Raw genomic sequence first — 23,252 nt, forward strand, 5'->3', positions numbered from 1 at the left:
AACTACCCCAACTTGTATTTTAAAGTTGTAATAAAGTTGATTGGTCAACGTCACAAATTCTTGCAGATTTTTGGGTTCATTTGTTGAAACTCGAGCATGTTTCCAACATACATGTATATTTTCATCATTTATGCATGCACTGCACGCCTATTGGCACCACAGACACTCTTACACTCTTACAACCCGGTGACATAGTGCCACAACAAAATTAAAATCCCTAAGAAAAAAAGGCTTTTTTTGAAAAGGCAGGTCTTACACTTAGGCCGCGTTCAATTGACCCTAATCCGGAATAAGAATACGTGAAGTGATGATTTAACGGTAGGTCTGGCGTTTTGGAGCAACAAGGATGATAAAGATATGTTTAAAATAGCATTTTAGCAAGTGTTTGACAATTTTCATGTGAATCTCCATAAAAACGAAGGATTTCTAACTTCTATTCCATGTATTCCTATTCCGTCAATCGAACGCACCCTTAGATTAAAAAATACTTAAATTGTCACATGAGCAGATGCTACCAGGCAAACTGTACCAGAGTTGGGGGGCAGAAACAGCAAAGGCTCGAGACCCATCGGACTTCAGATTAAAGTTAACAGGATCCAGTCTTAGTGTAGAAGATAACCAATAAGTTCTGGACTGCAAATAACGAGTTATCAAATCTTAAATGTAAGTGAGAGACAGTTGGTGTAGAGCCTTAAATATGAGACTTTAATACGTTCAGATACAGGAAGCCAGTGTACTTAAATTAGAATCGGAGTGAAGTGATCATAATTAAGGGAACATAGGTAGGCAGCAGCATTCTGTACAGATTGCAGCTTTTTCATAACATATGTCGGCACATTATACAGAAGAGAGTTACAGTGGTCAAGTTTAGATAACACAAAAGCATGTATGAGGATTTTGGTGGTCTTCGTTAATAGAAATTTCCCAGTACAGGAAATGTTGCGTAGATGACAGAAGGCTGATTTATGAACAGAGTTGACACGAGGTGGCATAGTCATGGTAGTATCAAGAATTACACCAAAGCTTCTGGCCGATTGAGATGGCTGAATTGTGTCTGTTCCAAAGCAAAGTGGTGGTAGTGACTGCTGTGGATTGTATTTAGAGAAGAAGTATGAAGAAGTTCAGTTTTATCCCTGCTAAGTTTTAGTTTGTTTAGAGACATCCACGTTTCAAGATCAGTCAAGTATTCTTCAATAGTATTGGTTAATTCCAGGTCGTTGTTGGTTGAAAAAGATATGTATAACTGAGTATCGTCAGCATAGAAGTGAGATTGCATCCTATGGTGTTGTAGAATGTCTGCCAGTGGTGCAGTATAGAGCAAATATAGGATGGGCCTGAGAACAGAGCCTTGGGGCACTCTGCATTTGAGAACATGAGAATGTCATTTTTTGCCATCATTTCGGGTAAATTATTTACGTTCAGTAAGATAGGAGTGAAACTAGTTGACGGCAGTACCACAGATTAAAAACTTTGAGTTCAGTCTTTTGAGCAAAATGTCGTGATTGACAGTGTCAAAGGCAGCACACAGGTTCTTTGTTCATGCAGGAATGAAAGTCGAATATTTATTCTCAACTGGAATTAAATAACAATCATCTGTACTCTTTTTGGACATGAAGAAATATCTGATTTGTTTGTTTGACCTGCTCTGAAAGGCGAGCAAACAATTGTTTTTTTACTCCTTTTGTTTTCAAAAACCCTACAGGCAGTAAGAACAAATAGCCAGGAAGCTCCGCTTTTGGGCTTGGCTAAATCTATAAGTTATTGATTCTTCTACTGTAACGCCTTTTCTCTGGGGAGGGTGTAAAGTGCAGGTTGCAGGGGTCATTGTTTTACTACCACTGAAACAACCCAAACCTTTACAAACATGCCAACCTAAGGATTAAACATTATTTTTTAGGCCTAATGTTAGCATTGGTAGAGTTTTGGGTTGTTTCAGCAAAACAGTGACCTACCTGCAATCTGCAACCTGCAGTTTACACCCTCCATTTTGCCAGAATGTTTTTTTTCATCCTCGTTAATTTTGTCTAGTACTTAAATTAATTCACTATTTCACCTATTTTTTAACTCATGAAGCTTTGAAAATAATAAATGCAATGCCCTCTTCAATATTTTTTGTTTATAATAGCAGCATTCGTTTTTCAGTATCACTTGACTCATGGGTGGAGATTCTGTGAACCACCATTTGTGGTTACTTGTCTGCCCATAGCAGACGTTCAACCATAAGGGGAAGGAGATCCAGTTCAAGTTCAATATGAAGAGCGCCCAACCAGCAGCACATGTGCTAACAAGCTCTACTATATTTGTCGTGATTGTCCACATAGTCTTAACCTACTGAATATCTTGGTATTGACTTTACAAGTCCTATTTACATGCTCTAGATGATTCAAACTTATTCGGTATACTTTTTAAGATCCCTTTCTGAGCCATGAATTATGGAATGTCTTGTCCTATTTTAGAATTGCTCGACAAAAACCCACTTGACGAGGCTGCCGGGCGGGCAGACAAAAGCAAGAATTTTACCAACTACATCAGGAGTCTACAAGTTGCGGAACACCACAAACATCTATATTTCCTGACGAATCTTTGGAAAAATACCAACTCGATGAAAATTTGCATACGGAGACATCACTGTTTAATTTGCATAAGATTCCAACACTATAACTCACAAGAAGTCACGCAAGGAATAAATTGCAATGTGGAGTAAATATTTCCAACTTGATCTATGCGTCATCATCTAATACATTTGAAACTCCGCTTTGTAAAGCTGAATTTGTCCCTTGTGTTATGTTAGCAAACACAATGTCTTTGGCTGCCAAGATTGACGAAGTGAGTTTTTTATGCGTAATTCTGTGGATATTGGTCTCGTCACTAAGACTTGGCTCAGTAAAAGAATCGCCGATTCCATGGTTGATCTAACGAACTTCAATATGTTTCGTAAGGATAGATCTAACCAACAGCACGGTGGTGTTTGTATGTATGTGAACGAGAACATCAGCTACGAAACACAGGATAATTTAAATCGTTGCGATGCACATGAGATGCTCTGGGTAAAACTGAAGCCATCACGACTGCCTCACGGCTTCTCCTCTCTTTTTGTCGCGGCGGTGTACCACCCTTCAGGAACAGATGACAAGCTTTTATGCGATCACATTTTCCACAACGATTGAGTCAAGTAATTCTAACTGTGGAATAGTGATCGGTGGAGATTTCAACCGCCTTGACACTAAACATATTCAGAGACATTTCAAATTAAAACAGGTTGTTAAATCTCCAACAAGAGGTGACCCGATACTTGACCTGATTCTTACCAATCTACAAAATTATTACAGCCGAGCAGAAATCCTTCCCCCTTTCGTATTATCCGATTATAACACTGTGTTGTTGAAGCCAAAAATGGGGGTTAAAAAAGTATCCACCAAGAAATCGATAATGGTCAGAGATACCAAGCCAAGCAATAAAGCATCACTATGTCGTTACTTAACTGAGATCGACTGGTCTGTAATTGATAATGAACGTGACTGTACCAGTAAATTAGAACTATTCAGGAATTTGTCTAAGATTGGAATAAATTTACTAACACCTCAAAGCAGATACGCATTGATATCTCTGACACCCCATGGATGACTGAAAAGTTGAAAGCACTTATTGGTAACAGGAAGAAAGTATTCTTAAATGAGAGTAGAAGAATGGCGTTTATTTTATTGTGATACCTCTCTTGGTTGCCGAGTTATTCAAGATTTTGATTTATGGAAATTAGACGACTTGCGACGTAATAATTTATAGTGGACACAAGATGATGTTAAATCACAAAAAAATGGAATATCTCAAAAGACGTTTTTTGTATAGAACTGAGACTTTTTGCAGTTCTTATACTCATTACAAAGTTCCATGATATGGCCCAGTGTGATGTTTCCATAGCAATGCAATGGGCTCCAGGCTCCCTCCATCCAAAGGGTAAAATCAGAGTTTCCCTCCCCAATAAGGGTTATTTGCTCTTGATGTTCATTCAGTCCGTGTGACCGAATATGGACATTCGCAGCACAAGCACAAAGAAGTCTGTTAAACTCTAAAGCAACAAAGAAGGCATTTTTGATATCGGAAAGGTAGAGGTCTGGTAACGAGTATGTTGCTATGGTGACATCATGCTATTGGTAGCACATTAACCCTGCAAAATTTCAACCCTGCAGACTTAGTATTTGCAAAGATATTCCATGTTTTGTGATTTTACATAATTTTGTGTCCACTATGTGACGTCACAAGTCATCTAATTTGCATAAATCAAAATCTTGAATAGCTTGGCTACCAAGAGTGCTATCACAGTAAAGTAAACGCTGTTCTTCACCATTTTGAAAGCTCTTTTCGAACAAGCTAATAAAAATTTTTGTCATATGCACTTTAAAAGACATTGCAAAGGATTTAAGACCAGTTTCATTAATATCGTGTATATCAAAGATTGCTGAGGACTTTGTGGTACCTGAAACCAGCTATGCTGAAAATCATCGATGAGAATCAGTTTGGGGCAATACCTAATTCATCAACCACTCTAGCACTACCGAGTATGGGTCATAATTGGTTAAAAGCTGCTGATGGAATTGGATCAACGATAAGGACACTTTTGTTTGGCTATCGTAACGCATTTGATTTAATTGACTATATTGTCTTAGTGAACAAGATATGTCTCTTAGATTTACCTCATAGTATTGTTAACTGGATAATTGATTTTTTATCTAGCTGCTACCAAAGAGTTAAATTATCCAGTTCTTGCTATTCGGAATGGGGGGCTGTGCCATCTGGGGTCCCCCAAGGAACTAAGCTAAGACCCTATCTATTTTTGATAATAATAAACAACATAGAGGTTCACGAAACTTCCTTATGGAAGTTTGTCGATGATACGACAGCCTCTGAAATCGTAGCAAAGGGTCAACTAAGTAGTGCTCAGGCTATTGCAGATTAAGCAGTGGGATGATCTTACAGGAATCGATTACAGCTTAATCCAGATAAATGTAAGGAACTAAGGATATCTTTTAGTAAACAGTCGCCTGACTTTACACCAGTGCAAGTAGATAGTAAATCTCTTGAAGTGGTAAAGCAGGCTAAGTTGCTAGGTCTTACCTTTGACAAAAAGCTTTCATGGAATTCACATATTGAAAACATTGTTAAGAAAGCCTCCAAGAGACTATATTTTCTATCTCAGCTAAAGAGGGCTAAGATTCCTACAGCTGACTTAGTCCTATTTTGTATCACCTGTGTAAGATCGGTAGTAGATTATGCTGTACCGGTGTTTCAATATGCCCTCCCTAAATATCTAGAACGTATTCAGAAGAGGGCTATGGCTATTTCATTCCCAGGAATAAGTTACAGTAATGCTGTTAACATAGCTAAGATATCTAGGTTAGAGGATCATCATAAGAACATGTGTACAAAGTTATTCAATGAGATTAATAGCAATAAGGACCATGTTTTACACGAGTTGATGGCTGAGAGGCATCAACCATCTTATTCTCTTAGAAAATCACGACAATTTATTTTACTAAAGACAAAAACAAAGAGATTTAACAACTCCTTTTTTATCAAAATGTGTAGGCTCGCAAACTAATGTTAAATATTTTAGATTAAGTGTTATTACTAGTAGATATTATATTTATTATGTCATATTTATTACTTATTAATCATTTCATCATATCATTTTTGTATTTTAGTAATATTGTAATATAGTGTTTTTAAGTAAGAAGATTGTAAATATTACGGTTTTCAGCTGGCACAGCTGCTGCAATGTCATTTAATAATAAACTTTCAACTTCAACTTCAACTTCAAGATTCAGGATCTATAACGTGGTTAAATCAGAAGGTTTGTGTATCGTTACTGAAAGACAGCAGCTCATTCTCTTAGCTGATAAGTCGGAATTCGGATGGAAGACAGTTGAAGAGCATACACAACATCAGTTGGCTGATGACTAGGCGGTCGGCAGAAAAATTTGCAGAGCTGAAGAGAAGGCCAAGAAGGCCTTAACGTCCACGACTGCCAAGAGATCTGTGAAAAAATAAGCTTTGCTTTTTCATCCATCAACTTGTCACGTTGTTTCATAGGACTACAGAGCTTCTTTACAAAATCAAGGTGAGCGGCTCCCATCGGCCCGGTCGGTCAGTTTTCCGGCTAGAAATTTTCTTTTTTTCCTCCTCACTGTGATTTTGCTGAGCTTCTTTGTGATGATTCAGTCCAGGAACCTGAAATCTTTGAGAATGAAGATAAAATGGACTTTTGCTCAGGTTTCCCTTCCGTTCTTCCTTTGAAGCTGCTATATTAAACAGTTTGTTGATGCATGCTGATCTTCCCCGCTGCAGTTTTGAAATTAATGAGGACAAGACTAATTGGGAGGCTGTGATTACTTTTTCCTGGATTGGATACACTACTGACACTCACACAGGTTTTATTTACGCTAGAGATTCCAGAGTTGAGAAGCTTTTGTCCGATCTTAATAACGTCTGTGCCAACCTCAGGCAGTCAATACTTATTCCTGTTAGGAAAATCGTTTTATTTGTTGGCCAGAATATTCTTTATCTGGCAGTTGCAGTAATGTTACCCAAATTATGCAACCCTCCTCACTGGTAGAGTGATAATTCACATGTGTCACTGCAGCGGTGCAGGAACGTTGATTTTACCCATGTGGAAATTGGCCAAATTTTGGCCTTTGGTCTGCAACAATGGTGCCCATCTGAATTTTTGTAGTTGTCGATTGGCAACTTCTACCCAATAGGCCTGATTTATTCATCAAAGACAGAGCTAAAACCACATTGCTTGGGTCCAGGCCACTCAAGTCTCGATGCCTGGGCCTCTGACTCAATTTCAAGCTTTGTAGTCATTTTTCGATTAGTGGTTATTGTACCTCTCCCTGGGGGTCCTGTTACATGTACTGCTTCCAAAAGTGAAAGTTGTGGGCTATACCATTATATCAAATCTGATTTTATTGTTGTCCTAATCTATAAGGTGTGAAAACCTAGGGGTGGTGGGGCATTATTTGATATTTATTTATTTATTCTCCCCAGTGGTCCATAACATGCTTGTATGCTTACAGACACCAAGAAACATTAGTATTATCGAGAGCAATCCTTTGTGCAATGTTGTGTGATTCACAACCACTTTGCTACTATGCTTCATCTGATAGGCCCCCGGAGGATTTCTTGTAAATGCTCAGAGCAACCTCTGGCGGTGCGTCATTTATACATTATGGCTGATTTGCCTTTGACTCGAATTGTGGTATGCATCCCCTAGTGGTGTGGTACATGTACAGCTATTTAATCTGTGTGTGATTTGCAACCAGTCTGTTACTGACTCACCTGATAGCTCCCCGGAGGCTTTCTTGTTGAGGCTGACAGCACCCCTGGTGCGGCATGTATTTGATCTGGCTTAATTCTCTCTTACTGGATTTGTCAGGTTAACTGGTTGTATGTGTACAACTATCCATTTTGTAGGTTCTGTCAACTTTATGGACACCCCCCCCCCCCCCCGCCCTCCAGTGGTGTGCGAGTAGTTTTCGGGTCATCATATTATTGTTACTGCAGTTGTTGTTCTGTAAGTGGTGACTTTCTTGTCTTTAATTGTATTTATTGCAAGCGAAGTTATTAACCTTGACTCCTTTTCAATGCCTTTTTTAGATGTTTTCAAGTCTGGTATTTGGGCTACCTTGGAGGACTTGCAGTTGGCTTCCAGATTGGAGACCACACTACTCTCATCAAAAGTCCCAAGTACTACGCATTCATACAAATGTGCGTTCCAAAGGTGAAAGGTGGATCACATTGCATTAAACCTTCAGCACGTGATGGACAGCAGGCAGTCGCACACTGCAGTGGATTCTGCCATTTATGGTATACAGTGGGCCCACAATCTCGCCAGGAACCCTTCGCCTACACAGTCCCATTGTACTCACCATTAGCGGAGCCGCAAAGATGCTAATAGCATCCCGTTTGTTAAACAGAAAGGACCCTGTTTTTACTTATTTACTTGAGATAAGGAAATCATGCATATTTATCCTTGCATTTGCAGGCTTTTTTAATATCAAAGAAGTTCTTCATATAAACCCTTCCATGATGGATATACAATCATCAATATTGATGTAAACAAGACCAATCAGCTTGGTAAAGAAAATCAAGAAAGTGTAAATAGTACGAACATCTGCCCTATAAGGATCCTCAGACGTTATTTGTCCAGGCTAAAACGTTTGCTTTAGAGTCATTTCATTACGTTTTCTGGACTCTGTCTAAGATTAGGCTGGGCTATACAGCCATTTCTTCTGACAAACGGAAAAGCTACTCTACCATCAGAGAATAATGCAAGACTTGTTTTAAGGATATTGTTCTGGACATAGCTGCATTTAGTACCCACTCCTCACAGGCAGGGCGGCGCATCTGCTGCCACTAATGCAAGAGTGCCGATAGGCTTTTTCCAGACACAGCTTGGAATCTATACTGTCAGTCTCTAAGAATCTTGGTATTTAAGTGTCGAACGTTAGGAGAATTAATTACAGAAGCGAAAGTGTCATTCTTGGTCGATGAGGACTGACCAGGACTCCATATTGTTTTTCCAACGATTTGGCAAAAATTGAACGAAAAAGTTGATGAGGAGGCATTGAATGAATTAATTAAACCCTTTGACACCCAAACCAGCCTGAAACGGCCAGACGATTTTACTCATCAATGGAGAACCCCCGGAAGTCAATGGGTTAATGACCGTAACAAATTATTTTTGATCTGCAATTTGTGACTTCAATGTTCATCTGAAACAACTGTATAGGTTACTGATGTATCCCAGGGGGAGGGACAAGGATAGCTTTTTCTGCCGAGAAATATTGTTCTTGGGTGGGGGAGGGGAAGGGACGAGATTTGAAAATGTCATTGTGTCATTGTGCGAATGCCTGGGGTTCCATGGGGATAGCAGCTAATAAGTGCATAAATTATATATGCTCACCTTTGTGTCAGCTAGTCTTGCAGTAACTACCGGATCAGCGAGAACTTCTGTAAAGAAAACAATTTACGTATGACCTAAAGTATGTTTTTGTTCACGTTATGTTATGTTATGTTATGCTATGAAAGCTACCTTTAAGGGCATGTTTGTGTCCTGATGATGAATGCACCTAAAAACACAAAGGTGAAACAGACACTATTATCTTTCTTTCTTTGTAAAAAAAAGGAAACATTTAACATGTAAATTGGGAGTATACAATGTAACTGCAGTGTTGTCAACTTTCGATTCCTATTCACTGGCTATTGACGACTTGACTCTGAAATGGCTTTTTTCCTTTCCCATTTACTCCCTGAGGGTGTGCTTGTTTTCTTCTAAAACTCATACGGTTCAAGAAAAATTCATTGCCGAACTGGTCAATTCCAAAGTAAATTTCACTTGAAAAACATTGCACTCATCGCTTCCTGATTCATGCGATATCGATTTTTAGCGTAAAATGTACCATGGAATTCACTAGTTAGGCAATGGATTTTTCCATAAAAGAAAGTAAAGAAAACGATTTAATTCTTAAAGCAGCAACTGGAAATATCACAACGCCGAGAATTTGAAACCTTTTATTTTCAGTAAGAAAAAAGAATCAGGGAGCTCCGCTTCTAGGCTTGGCTAAATCTATACATTATCATTGGTTAAAAGAGCATAAAATAATCGTGCTACACTAGCAGCACAGATTTTAGCAAGAAGGTTGGCAGGCCTCTGCATGAAATCACCAAATTTGAGGTTTTGACAATAATGTAAGACAGAGAATCTTTCATTCTATATTTTCAATCTGAAACCACTTATCATAGAGCCATGTTATATTTTAAGGTGACGTTTTCGTCGACCGTCGCTGTCGTAGATCTTAAACTCCCTATTACAAATTAAGGACACCCTCGAGCTTCCAGCCATAGTTGTTGTTTTTCACTAAGTGTTATGTGCAAAGGCCACTGAGATCAAATGGAAGCACAGCGAGAGGTTTGGGAGTGTCGTTTTAAGGATGGGGGCATTTTACATAATATGTACCCTGCATGGGAATCATTGGCAAGAGATTTTAGGATGCCCGACTAAAGGATGTTTGTATTGAATCGGGAGTCATCACAGAGGGTTTCATGTCAGGAGTACTAGAGGGACAGAAATACAACGGGGCTGTGAGGTTCCACAAACTCATGAGCAAAGCCTTGATGCACGCAATTTAGTCAGAATTTGAGACTTGTTTAGCAGATCACCCAGACAATTTACCTGTGGGTGACTCTGATGATATTTGTGAAGATGATTGAGTCATGGAAACTGACAACAACAAGAGAAAGAATTCTGGGAGGAGAAGTTCGAAGCTGAGTTACGCATGGGGGAGAAAAAGTTGGAGATGGAAACGGCCACAAGAGCTACTCACGCAAAGCTTCCCAACTTAAGAATCACACCCTTCAAGGGCACATCATCAGATTGGGTCCGATTTGAGAATATGTTCATCATGCAAGTACACAGCCGACCAGTTTCAGATGAATAGAAATTTGACTACTTGCTTGAGATGGTCGTCCCCAAGGTAGAGAAAGAATATCTAACCTTAAACCCAGTGCTTTGGGCTACCAAACGGCGTGGGAAAGATTACAAAAAGAATACGGGCAAACTAAGTTTTGTAGTAAATGCCCACATGGACAAAATCATAAACTTGACGCCAGTGACAGGAAACAGTTACGATAAAGTAAGAGATTTCTATGAAAGATTTAGCTAAAATTTCGACGCCCTGCAAACCCTGGGGGAGGAGGACATGTTGAGGGGGTTCGTGATGACGACACTTAAGAAGCTACCCCAAGTAAAACCTGACCTAGTTAGAGTTGACGATAATTGGGAGGAATGGGACATGAAAGAACTGATCAAGAATTTGCAAAAATGGCTCCAAAGAAACAGGACTGATGACTCTTCTCCCGAAAGTGGGAACTAACGTAGAAGGGAACGGCACTGGTACACAAAGGGAAAGAGGAAAAATGGCCGCAAGCCTAGAGTCCCCTCTTCTCTATACTGTCAAGGTGACCACTGGGGGAAAGCCTGTGAAGTTTTCAACACCTTAGAAGAAAGAAGGCAGTTCTTTCACGAGAAGAAATTGTGCTACAATTGTGGTTGTGAGGGTCATGGAGTGAATTACTGTCGAAGTCGCCCCTGTTTCAATTGCAAGTTGAAACACCACACAAGCCTGTGTGACAGACCTTCGTTAAATGGACCGATTGATGGCACGGTGTTCACCGCATACAACCCTGGCTCAGAAGATCGATTGTTACCAGCCATCATTCCGCTGAAGATTCAGGGAGTCATCTTGTGGGATTACTTGGACACGTTTCTGGTAGAAACTTCATATCGAAAGAAGCAATCAAGAAACTAAACCTGAAGCCCAAACGCTAGTTTGTTACTATCAACGGTGTCCAGAAACAGTCCATGCCCATATTTGCAGTGAGACTTGATTCCTTGGATAACAGAACAAGTGAGCAAGTAGAAATCAGTGGCAGTAAGATGGAGGATTTCACAACCGTGAGAAGACAAAATACGAACACACCTGGACAATAGTGCGAGATCAGCTAGAGGAAGGAATAGTGGAAGTTGCGCCCGAAACGCCGACCGCACCTTTTACATGCCACACAAAAAAGTCGTTAGAGAGAGTGTGAGTACGACAAAACCACACCCTCTGGCTAACAGTGTAAACGAATGCATGTACATGGGTCCATCATTGCAGCCCTTAAAATCAAAGAACGTGATTATGTAGGTGATAAAGAAGTGGAGAATTCGTCACAGGTAACTGACATGCTGTCATACGAAGTAGCTGAAGTAGAAGCATACGTACAACTGGCCTGACAACAGTTCTCTCGCCCACATCTCTAAGACTTAGCAACAGAGGCCCATTGTGGTAGCATCCAGCATTATCTGATCGGAGGTAAACTGCAGTCACAACTGGATGCTCTTCTTTAACCTTGTGTAATACGTTCTCTATGATTGACAGAACGGCAAAGCTATTTTGGGTGCAGTTGTTAAAAATGTGTACAAAGCACTCTACCTCGTGCTTGCTCTCTACATTTGCTCTACTGATTACAGCGCTGATGTGCCAGCTTCTTCCCCTCTTCCCAAAAAAGTCACTCATCTGCTCTCTGTATTGTACAGGCAGAAACTTCATTGCCCAGTCCATTATAACAAGACACGAGTTTTCGTCTAGTTTCTGAAGGGCATGTTGCTTGGCCTCGTCTTGGTTACAAGATCTTAGCAAGTGCGCTTTCCACGCCTTTATGTTGCGCACACTCTCAGTGTACTCGAACCTCAGCCTAACCCTCTCCTCTTCCGCCATGTTTACGTTATTTAGCATCTCCGCCATCTCTTCCAGTACTCCCTCTAGACTTTCGCAGCGCTCACATTCGTAGCTGTGTTGGTGATCACAGTCGCCTCGGAACTCCCCGGCATTTGTATCACTTAATGCATAAACTGTGCAATGATCACTGCACTGTTCACCTCGTCCGATGTGTGTCTTGAAATCATTCTTCAAGTACCTTTTCCCATCTTTTAGTAGCTTCTGAGTGGCAGTTCATACGAAGTAGCTGAAGTAGAAGCGTACAACTTTTTCATTACATCAGAAACGAAGTAATTCCACATAAGAAGGTCGTACCAGTTGCCCAGCTTACCGAGAAGCTGGAAGCATTCATGTCCAGCAAGGGTGAAGCTGCTACAAAGAAGAACATCCGTAGAAGGCTTGAATCAGAACTAGGCAATTCTGTCCATATTTTCCCAAATGATTCCGGAAAGTTGCTGTTAGTTCCTGATAGCGTATCGTTTAAGGATGTTGTACTTAATAATGATAATCTCCATAAAGAGCTAGCAATCTGGAAGATGAAGCTAACGGATGCCAACAAGATAACAGACCAAGCTTCTTCACAGATCCGGGAAGTCATAAGAAGAGATATGAAACCTACTGCCTGGCCTTGCCACCAATCTGATCTGTCAAATGCCGTCAAAATGCCTACCCAGCTGCATCGTTTTCTAGTTGGACTTCTAACTGGAAATCCTCAGCATGAAAATCCATCAGAGAGAGTGTCAAATCTCATCCAATCATTTGGTCAAGACCTAATACATGCTGTCACATGCAGTTAGCATAAACCTCCCAAGCATGTGCTCCTTCCTTATGCTATCAAAACATTAACTGGAAACACAGAGATAATCAGGATACTTAACAAGTCTGGCCACGGGATGTCATATACTCATCTTGAGGAAAATGACACCTCTTTGTGTCTACAAAAGTTGGCATCAGGTCTGGATGAAAAAGTGTCACTTCCCGCCTCCATTAAGCCTCACGTCTTCACAAACCTCGCCTAGGACAACATAGACAGAATTGAAGAGACATTGTCAGGGAAAGGAACATCCCACCGTGTCAACGGAATTGCTGTACAGCCTAGAGTCTTCGGTCCTGACCCACCGCCCAAAGACCGACCACGCATTGACAAAAGGAAACAGAGGACTTTGAACACAGAACATCAACCCCAACTTGACGTTTATGTTGCTGGCTCTCATGTGGGACCACATCCTCTAAAAACCAAGGAAGACTATGCTGGTGAAGCCAACAAAGCTGCGAGAAATGCAGAGCAGAAAAACATGCTATGGATCCTTGCTAGACAACTCAATTCAGAAGACCAAAAGGTGCCTAGTTGGACCAGATTTAACATTCAATCAAGGGATCAAGTTCAAGTAACACCAGATGTTGTAGAGTATCTCCCGACAATAAATGCTCCACCAACAGAATTAACAACGGTGTTTGAGATCCTTAACCAGTCAGAGGAAATCAGGAAGAAACTTGATCTGTCATCAATTGTCGTTGTCATGGATCAAGCACTTTACACAAAAGCAGCGGAAACTGCATGGAAGCAAGATCAGTTTTTGAACATTCTTTTGCGAATTGGAACATTTCACACAATTTGCGTTGCATTGGCTATCCTGGGGAAACGATTTGGAGATAGTGGTTTGAAGGACATCTTCATTGAATCACAGATAGTTGCTGAGGGCTCCATAAGTCGTGTCATTGATGGAAAGCATTACAAACGTGGGGTGCGGGCACACAAGTATCTGTATGAAGCACTGATGAGGTTAGCATGGGCAGAGTTCACGAAAAGGCTTGAGAGCAGCGATCCCAATCATCGCATCACAGTGGCGTCTTTTCTTGAGCAGGTGGATACACTGGCTAATAATTTGAAGGAAGAGAGCTTAGACCAGCTGCTGCAATGCCCAGTCCTGCCTCAAGTGATGACTATGTGGAGAGAGTTCCTGAATTATCTTCGTCAAAATAACAGTGAACTTTCAGCATTCTGGATGTCATATGTGGACATGGTGGAGGGGATAGTTCTTGGCCTGTTGCGGGCATCTCGTGAAGGTGACTGGGATTTACATCTCCATTCCATACGAATGATGATTCCTTGCTGTTTGGCCTATGATAAGGTGAACTATTGACGATACCTGACTCCTTACTTTGCTCAGATGACTAATCTCGGTGACAAAAATCCTGAAGTACAGAAGGTGTTGAAGGAAGCCAGTTTTTCCGTTCAGTTATCCAGCAGCAATCCCTTTGGGCGGATTCCAGTTGACCAAACAACTGAGGTCACAGTGAACAAAGATACCCAGAATCCTGGTGGAACCACACGCTTTAGCTTAAAACATGCAGCTGTTCAGCACCACTACCTCACCGCAGAATACCGAAGTGTGTTGGCAGCTAAGAAACAGGGTACAAGGATCCAACTCGGAAACGCAGCATACAGAGCTTCAGTCATCAAGAATAAAGAAAGATGAGCAGGCAGTTTCGTCCATAGTTGACCGCATCCAAGGCTGGGTTAATCCATTTTCCGAGAGCCAAGACCTGATCAGCATTTCAACTGCAAAGAAAGCCCCCAGAGAGATTGCTACAGACCTGAAGACAGCACATGCAATTGGTGAAAGATGTTACACAAAGTTTAATGAAGAGAGGATGGAGAATACTCTTCAAATCAGAAAATTCCATAATACTCTGAAGACCAACAAAGTCAAGACATTCAGCGAACAAACAACCGATCGATTATTTTGAAAGCAGACAGGTCCTTGTTTGGAAGAATCATAGTTATTGCACAAGAACGAAGCTTGCAGATGGATACCATCCTTTCACACCCTCTTGGACCACTTCCGTGGGCCTTGTCAACACCAGATGGCTTTCTGAGAAAGATCAACAAAGCCTCCTTGGCATCACTGTTACAGAAAAATGTATAGGTCTCTGAAGAAGTCCCTGTAAATTCTGCTGCAGTTATTGATGGCATGTCTCTGGTGCAAAGACTAAAGGGAGATCAACTGACCTTTGGTGATGTCGCTATGAGTGTCCTGTCCATGGCAATGAAAGAAGGGGTGCGGTGTAACAGAATAGACGTCGTATTTGACACCTACAAGGAACTATCCATCAAGAACAGTGAGAGGCAACTGCGAGGTGAAGAGTCAGGACACCACCTTGTTAACATCACTAGCACACAAATAGTTAGGCAGTGGAGGAATTTCCTGACAAGGGTGAGCAATAAGACGAGTCTTATCACCTTCATCGTCAATGAGTGGAGAAAGGAAGCATGCAGACAGAAGTTGATGGAGAAACTCTTGTATGCCAATGCTGGTGATGCATGCTACAGAATCACCGCGGAAGGTAGTGAGGAGGTTCCAACACTGAAGTCTCAACAGGAAGAGGCAGATGGACGCCTACTGCTCCACACTTCCCATGCAGCTAATGAGGGCTTCAACTCTGTTCTTGTCTGTTCAGAGGACACTGATGTATTTATTATGTCCTTGGCATTTAGCAATGAGATAGGAGCTTCTCTGTTCATGAAATCTGGAACTCGTACACGGACAAAGGTTAATGACATTACAAAAGTTGCTCCTTCACTTGGTCCAGAAGTGTGCAGAGGTGTTCTCGGGATGCATGCATTAACTGGGTGTGATACTGTGAGCGCATTTGCAGGAAAGGGGAAGGCACAAGCATTGAAGATATTAAAGAAGAACCCAAGGAGCCGAGAAGCATTAACAGAGCTGGGAAAAGAGTGGGACGTACCTCCTGAATTGACAGAAAAAATAGAGGAACTTACATGTCTTCTTTACTCTAGTAACATGGTCACCACAAAAGTTAATGAGCTGAGGTACCAGCTGTTTTGTTCAAGACGAGGAGAAATAGAGAGCCACCAGCTTCCTCGCAGAGATTGTCTTGTGAAGCACGCAAAGAGAGCAAATTATCAGGTTGCCATATGGAAACGGTGTTTAGAGCAAGACCCACAAGTTCCAACTCCTAAAACACAAAACAAGCTTCAGCCTCGTTCCCATGCATGAGCCATGCTTTAAGGAGCACTGTTATCCACTAGCTACCATAGAATCATTGCTATCATGCTTTTCACCACTGTTTATGGTCTGCTTGAAAACCACCATAAACCTTATTCACCCCAGATGATACCAACCAGCACTACTGGCTCACGGACTAGTTGCAAAGCGGTCTACATGTAGGATGGCTTGTAGTCCACTAACTGTGTAACTGACAAAGTAAGCGTCGTCAGCAAAGAGCATCTCTTAACAGCACTGTCTTCACTTTGGTCTTAGCGTGGAAACGAGTCAAGTTCAGTGGCTTTCTGTTGTGGAATGCGTGGAGGAGGACGCCCTCACTGCAGAACTGGAGGAGAGAGAAGAAAATACCAAACAGAGTGGGTACCATTGTGCAGCCTTGCTTCACTCCACAGCGACTTTCAAATGGCTGAAATATTATTTTTCAAAAATACATACATACATACATACATACACACATTGAAAACTGTTGGGATTTTTGTGGACTTGTTGGAAGTGTTGAGAAAGGTGTTGAAGGTTAGTGTACGCTTTCATTTCACTAAAATATACATTGATTTTAGATAAATTATAGGCTAGGTGCTTCAATAGAATCCTCCTCGCCTTTTGGACTAACAATATTGCATATTGATTTTTTAAATGCTAGTTTAGGCAAGTTACATACTTGAGATGGGAGGAAATTCCATAATTTCACGCCAAAGCAAGAAAAAGAATTCAGCTGCTGATTCAGACGTGAAAATTCAATATGATATTTGCCACAAGAAGAAGTCCTTGTATCATACAAATGAACCGAGCTACACTAATCTATTTGATACATCATACATAAGGTGTGATACAGCTTCAAAGAAAAGACAAAAAAGAGAATGTTCATGGATTTAGAAAATGCATCACACGAAATACACGCTTTTGGAGCAGCAGTAATTTATTCAGGTAGGTTTTTGTGGCCTGACCCCAGGCAGTCACACCATAAGTCAAATAAGAAGTGTGAGTGACAGATATATATATTTCGCAACATATACAAAGGAATCAAGTGAAGCTATGATCTTCGCAGTTATGAGCGCAATTTTTACAATTGCGTAGAGAAGCCTGAAAAATTCAGGACTTCAACTGGGTTTGAACCCCTGGCCTCCCGATTCCAGTGCGACGCTCTAACCAACTGAGCTATGAAGCCACTGACGTTGGGAGCTGGTCATTTGTGGGTTCTAATGGTCCCGTGAGGAATGAATCAATGATGAAATGGTATATGAAGTGAATCATATATGAACTGCGAATATGAAATCAAGTGAAGCTATGATCTTCGCAGTTATGAACGCAATTTTTACAATTGCATAGAGAAGCCTGAAAATTTCAGGACTTGAACGGGGTTTGAACCTGTGACCTCACGATTCCACGGGTTCAAACCCTGTTGAAGTCCTGAATTTTTCAGGCTTCTCTACGCAATTGTAAAAATTGCGTTCATAACTGGGAAGATCATAGCTTCACTTGATCTCATATCCGCAGTTCATATACGATACTGTGCAAAAAGAATGCAAACGAATTTCGGTTATTGTTCTCTAGAAATTTCGCCGAAATTTTACCGAAATTTCGGTGGGAAAGGTGTGATTTTTCGGCCGAAATTTCTTTGAAATTTCGCTGAGCCACACGAAAATTCGAACGCAGGACGAAAATTCGCAAATCTCACAACGAAATTTTGTTTGGAGTTCGTACAAACTGAAAGGAAAATTCGCAAATCTAACAACGAAATTTCGGTTGGAGTTTGTACGCACTCAAACGAAAATTCGCAAATCTACAACGAAATTTCGGTTGGAGTTCATACGTACTGAAACGAAAATTAAAGAACTTAACATTTCACAGTGTAACAGCGCCTTTAATCGAAATATCGTAATCCTAAAGCCGCGGCCACACCAGCGATTTCTGCTCTCCCCGGTGATGCAATTTTTTCTAATTTGGTCGCGTCGCTAGCGGGCGATGAAAATCGCAATTGTAGCCACTCTTGAACTGGCAACGCGACAGCAGAAAAAGCCATTGAAAAAAATCACGAGAAAGTGATTTAGTTGAATTTCTCGCGATTTTTTCAGTTGTCGCTTCGGCAGTTCAAGGGTGGCTACACTTGCGATCGCATGACCGTGTAGCCGCGGCCTAAAACGAAATTTTGTAAAGTCTTGGTTAGTGTTTCGCATTTTAATGAATGAATGGAATCAACAACTGTATTTCTTCTCTCAACCTTGAGTGTAAACACGACCTGAATGAAACTGTAGACAAGCATTACAAGCGATTTCGTTTCCAGGTTTATTCAATTGATACTTTGTCAATAAAAATACATAAGATTTTTGGTACGCACGATGCATCAATCTTGAGACTCCAAGATACAGCCATAGACAATTTAACATACCAAACTTCTTCTTGGTTTTCATGTCACGCAAGTACCACGCAAAGAAAAAATAAAATCGCTTACCATTCAATAAATTAAGTCAAGAAATTGAGATGTTGTAGGAGGGTGATAAATCATGAGCGTGTCAAAGTTTTAGGGCTGTACGATGATCCAAACTCGAGTTATTTGGCAATAGATACTTCTCATGACGTATTGGTTACTCAGAACTCGAAAACACATGGGAATCGACACTTTCGTGACATAATTCTTAGAAGCAATCCAGATGTCATGCATTGACTGAATTAGAAAGGGATTGTAAAAGCGCTTCCTTTACCATGACTAATCTGCCCGCTTAGATAATTTTATGGTCATCGAAGCAACCCGAGAGGAAGACGGATTGGAGAGACAAGCGAGAAGGAGGACATACTCGCTGGGAACTTTCACTATTTAGCTATGCCACGACGAAATTTCGCTATGTAACGACGAAATTTCGCTATGTCACTACGAAATTTCGCTATGTCACAACGAAATTTCGCTATGTCACAGCGAAATTTCGCTATGTCGCAACGAAATTTCGCTATGTCACGACGAACTTTCGCTTGAATATTCGCGCGGCCTTTGCGAATTTTCGTTTTGATTGAAACAATAGGCTTTTCGAAAATTCGGCGAAGTTCGAATGAAATTTCGTTTCGCCCGAAATTTCGTTATATTTCGTTGAAAAGTAGCGAAAAGTAGCGAAAAGCGCGAAATTCGTTTGCATTCTTTTTGCACAGTACTGTATGATTCATTTCATATACCATTTCATCATATATAAAGGAATAAAGTGTCGTAGATGAGCTATCGCCCCGACAATTTTACTAATCTTCATGGAAATATAGTCTGTATCACATTTCCAAGATAAATGATTGTCAATCAAAATACGATACCTAAATATTTAATGTACTCCTTACATTGTAAGAGCGATGATATATTACTGCCGTAGTCTATTATTTTCAATTGAATGTCACAATTAAGTGGCCGTTGAGGTGGTAATGTGGTATTTTTTTTTGGGTTATCGCTCATTATTAACAGTTTACTCCATGGACTTAAAATGTTTATCAGCATAAAGCAAGTTTGTATCATCTGTAAACAGGAAAAAATTAAATTTTTGTGAGGAATTTGGAATGTGATTTTTACATATCAGAAATAGAAGAGGACCCAGCACTGATCCTTGTGGAACACCACACGGCACAATTTCCTTCTCAGAGATAAACAAGCCGACTTCTGTTGTTTGTGTGCATTAAAATAAGTATGATGAAAACCAGTCATGTACAATGCCTCTGACTCCATTGTGACTTAATTTACTAAGTACAATTATATAATCAACAGTGTCAAAGGCTTTCTTTACATCGATACAAATACCTCATGAAAACACTTTGTTTTCCATATTCCTTGGTATAGAGTTAACAATGCGAAGTATTGCATGTTAACGTTGTGTAGAATGATTGTCATGAGAACTACATTGTGATCTGTATAGAATGTCATTTTTATCAAAAAATGCTCCACATTATTTCTCAAAAACACAACTGAACTTAGATAATAAAGAAATAGGTCTGTAGTTAGTTGGATCAGTCTTGTAATCTTCTTTGTATATAGGAATTACTTTAGCATGCTTTAATTTAGATGGATACATATTCCAGAAGTAACTGACAAATAATATTAATTTTGCCAAGGGTTATGATAGAATATGTCTAGCAAATCAAAGAATTCAAATTCCACAGGAATACAAACCATGAGTCTTATTTAATGGGATAGAGAGTACATGTATCTCCCTCCCAATTTCAGTTGGTGTGACTGGATCAAAGAAGAATGAATTCTCCTAATTTTGTGGTAGACTTTCATATACAGGACTAAAATGGCGGAGAACAAAAGAACCATTGTTATTCCGATTAGGCATTGCTAATTAGATATTGTTAAGTTCGCTTTGTTCTTGTCAACACAACTTGGCCTTCAAACAAACAAACAAACAGATGGAACTTCTAACCATCCTTCCTTGTGACGTGAAGCGTGCAGTCTGATGAGATCAGCCCCAAATCATACAGCTGTATACAAGGCCTCTCTAGCATCTTAATAATCATGCAGTACAGCATCACAGTACCGCAACTAGATGTAGTTAGTTAAGAGTCGGTTGAGATGAGGATTGAAAACTGTTGTCAGTTTGAGATAAACTGAGACTCAAATAACAATCTTAACAAGCCTGACCCCAGTACACCTTTGTTCGTCTACTGATAGTTAACAGAAAATACTGTTAATTACATCTTTGTAAACCTTTAAATTTCTTTCACTTATATGGAATGAAGAATATAAAAAGTTTGCCATAGATGGCTGCATAATCAACGGATAAATATTAGCTTCATCAGACTGTTGTATCAGCGAGCAAACTATGTTTACAGCCTTAACTGATTAGAGTGTAATGCAAAGTGGCAGTTTTCTACCCCATATGAACCATGTGAGCATTAGCCCTACTAAAGGAAATGGGCCCAAACAAGGACAGAGAAAAACTCTGACCAGGGTGGGAATTGAACCCACGACCTTCGGGTTAGATCACTGCTGCTCTACCGACTGAGCTACAAGGTCAGACGGGAGCAGGCCGTGGGAATTGAAGATGTACAAAGTCATGTTCATTGTTGTGACTTTAACATCTTCAATTCCAATCCCGTGCTCCCGTCAGACCTTGTAGCTCAGTCGGTAGAGCAGGGGTGATCTAGCCTGAAGGACATGGGTTCGATCCCTACCCTGGTCAGAGTTTTTCTCTGTCCTTGTGTGGGCCCATTGCCATTAGTAGGGCTAACGCTCACATTGTTCATATGGGGTAGAAAACTGCCACTTTGCATTACACTCTAATCAGTCAAGTCTGTTCGAATAGAAGTGCTAGACAGCCAACGTTTGCAAAAACATAATCCTTCCTTGTACTTGTATATGTTTACAGCTGTATGGTGTTTATCAGAAATGTCCTGTATAAAGCTGCCACTTCTTAATACTGCTTAATCACGTACCAAAACAAACTTGGATTTGTTTTCAGTGATGGCCTTCCACTCATTCTTGACCGACTGTTGAAACATATAGTCACAAAACTGCTCCTAAAAAAGTCAAAACGTTTTGTCAGTGCTATGAAATAACTGGTCATGCAACTTCCAATGTCCCACATTATACAAATTTAATTTTGTACTAAAATACTGTAAGCTCCCTCTGCATAACACACTAGTACAAGTACACCATTGAGGCCTTCCAAGGGGGGTTCTGATGTCACTTTGTCTCTCATTTTCCAGCCCACCTGTCGCCTATTTGGCTAGAGATAAATGCCGCTGTTGTTTTTGCACTGCAATACAATTGTCTCTGTCACTTTTTCACTAGAATGCAAATGTTCCCTAAATGTGCTTATCACATCCGTAAATTCCAGCTCATGGGAGAGCATTTTCGTTGCCAGAGCTGCGATCCTTTTGGCCAGCGCTGCGGATTGAGAGGTCTGGCTGGTTCCAATTCAACAGTTCCCTATTCACAGACTTCCAGTCGTTCTGTGCAGTCTCAACTTGTTTTCAAAATGGCGGACCAAGCCAAATCGATCGTTTCCACGAGGCGTTAAATCATGGAATGGAAATTCGGGATTTAAGCAACCAACCTCGTTCCCAGGCTCTCTCTCTTTTCCACCCAAAGCCTGGGAATGAGGTTGTTAAGCGATATCACATCGAAAGAAAAGAAGTACGAGCGTTTGAAGCTATCTGCGTTAAACGCCATCTGATCGTGGTAATCGTTCCTAGTCTCAGCATCACCGAAGACCAGATTCAGCCGAACGATTATCTATAGGTAGTTGCCTTTGAGAAGAAAGGAAATATGTTAATAGAAATGGCTTCAAACAAGTATTGAGTAATTATTTCTGAAGACAAAGCTCTGTCTTCTCACTCCAGATGATTGACGAGTCATCCGTTGTAAACAAGAATTTGTCCTTGATAGTTGTGGACGAACATCACACTGTTGAAACTTGCCAAAACACTCCAACATTCAATTTAACATTTACTCTCCAAATCCGGCAAAAATTTGAGGCCTCTCTCTGCTTAGCTTTCCTGTCGCTCTTTTTACCGGGCTTCTTTGGAGTGTCGATCATTAATATAAATAATTAATTAAAACAAAAAATTAAAACAACATTAAATTTAAAGACTATCAACATAAAAGATAATTAAAATATACCCTTATTAACCTTAGCTATATGTTTAAAAAAGCTTTTTTAAATAAAAATGTTTTAAGTAATTTCTTAAAATTATCAATGTTTGGCGCTCTCCTAACTTCAAGAGGCAAATTATTCCATAAATTTGGAGCAGCTACCATAAAAGTTCTATCTCCTAATGTCTTAAACATTTTAAAATTAACATACTTAAGTAAGATTCCATTCCAATTGGAACGTAACCTATATCTACCCTCATTCTTAATATTAATAAGCTTTGTTATATACCCTGGAGCAAAACCCTTAATAGCCTTATATGCTAAAAGTAAAATTTTAAATTC

At 40.3% G+C, this 23,252-nt stretch overlaps 1 protein-coding gene and 1 pseudogene across 6 annotated transcripts in view; one reads left to right on the forward strand and one right to left on the reverse strand.

The window, feature by feature from the left end:
• Positions 1 to 23,252, reverse strand: part of LOC138045710 (protein pelota homolog) — a 281,230-nt gene that overhangs the window by 124,992 nt on the left and 132,986 nt on the right. For all 6 annotated transcript variants that reach the window (XM_068892298.1, XM_068892294.1, XM_068892295.1 and 3 more), the window contains 3 exons: positions 21,749 to 21,832; positions 9,092 to 9,128; positions 8,963 to 9,009 (listed from right to left, as the gene is read on the reverse strand). In XM_068892298.1, the coding sequence (XP_068748399.1) occupies positions 8,963 to 9,009; positions 9,092 to 9,128; positions 21,749 to 21,832 (168 nt within the window). The remainder of the gene's footprint in view (positions 1 to 8,962; positions 9,010 to 9,091; positions 9,129 to 21,748; positions 21,833 to 23,252) is intronic.
• On the forward strand, positions 14,258 to 15,689 carry LOC138045005 (uncharacterized; annotated as a pseudogene).

Source organism: Montipora capricornis, chromosome 4, assembly GCF_036669925.1.
Source record: "Montipora capricornis isolate CH-2021 chromosome 4, ASM3666992v2, whole genome shotgun sequence".
Classification (NCBI taxonomy): Eukaryota; Metazoa; Cnidaria; class Anthozoa; order Scleractinia; family Acroporidae; genus Montipora; species Montipora capricornis.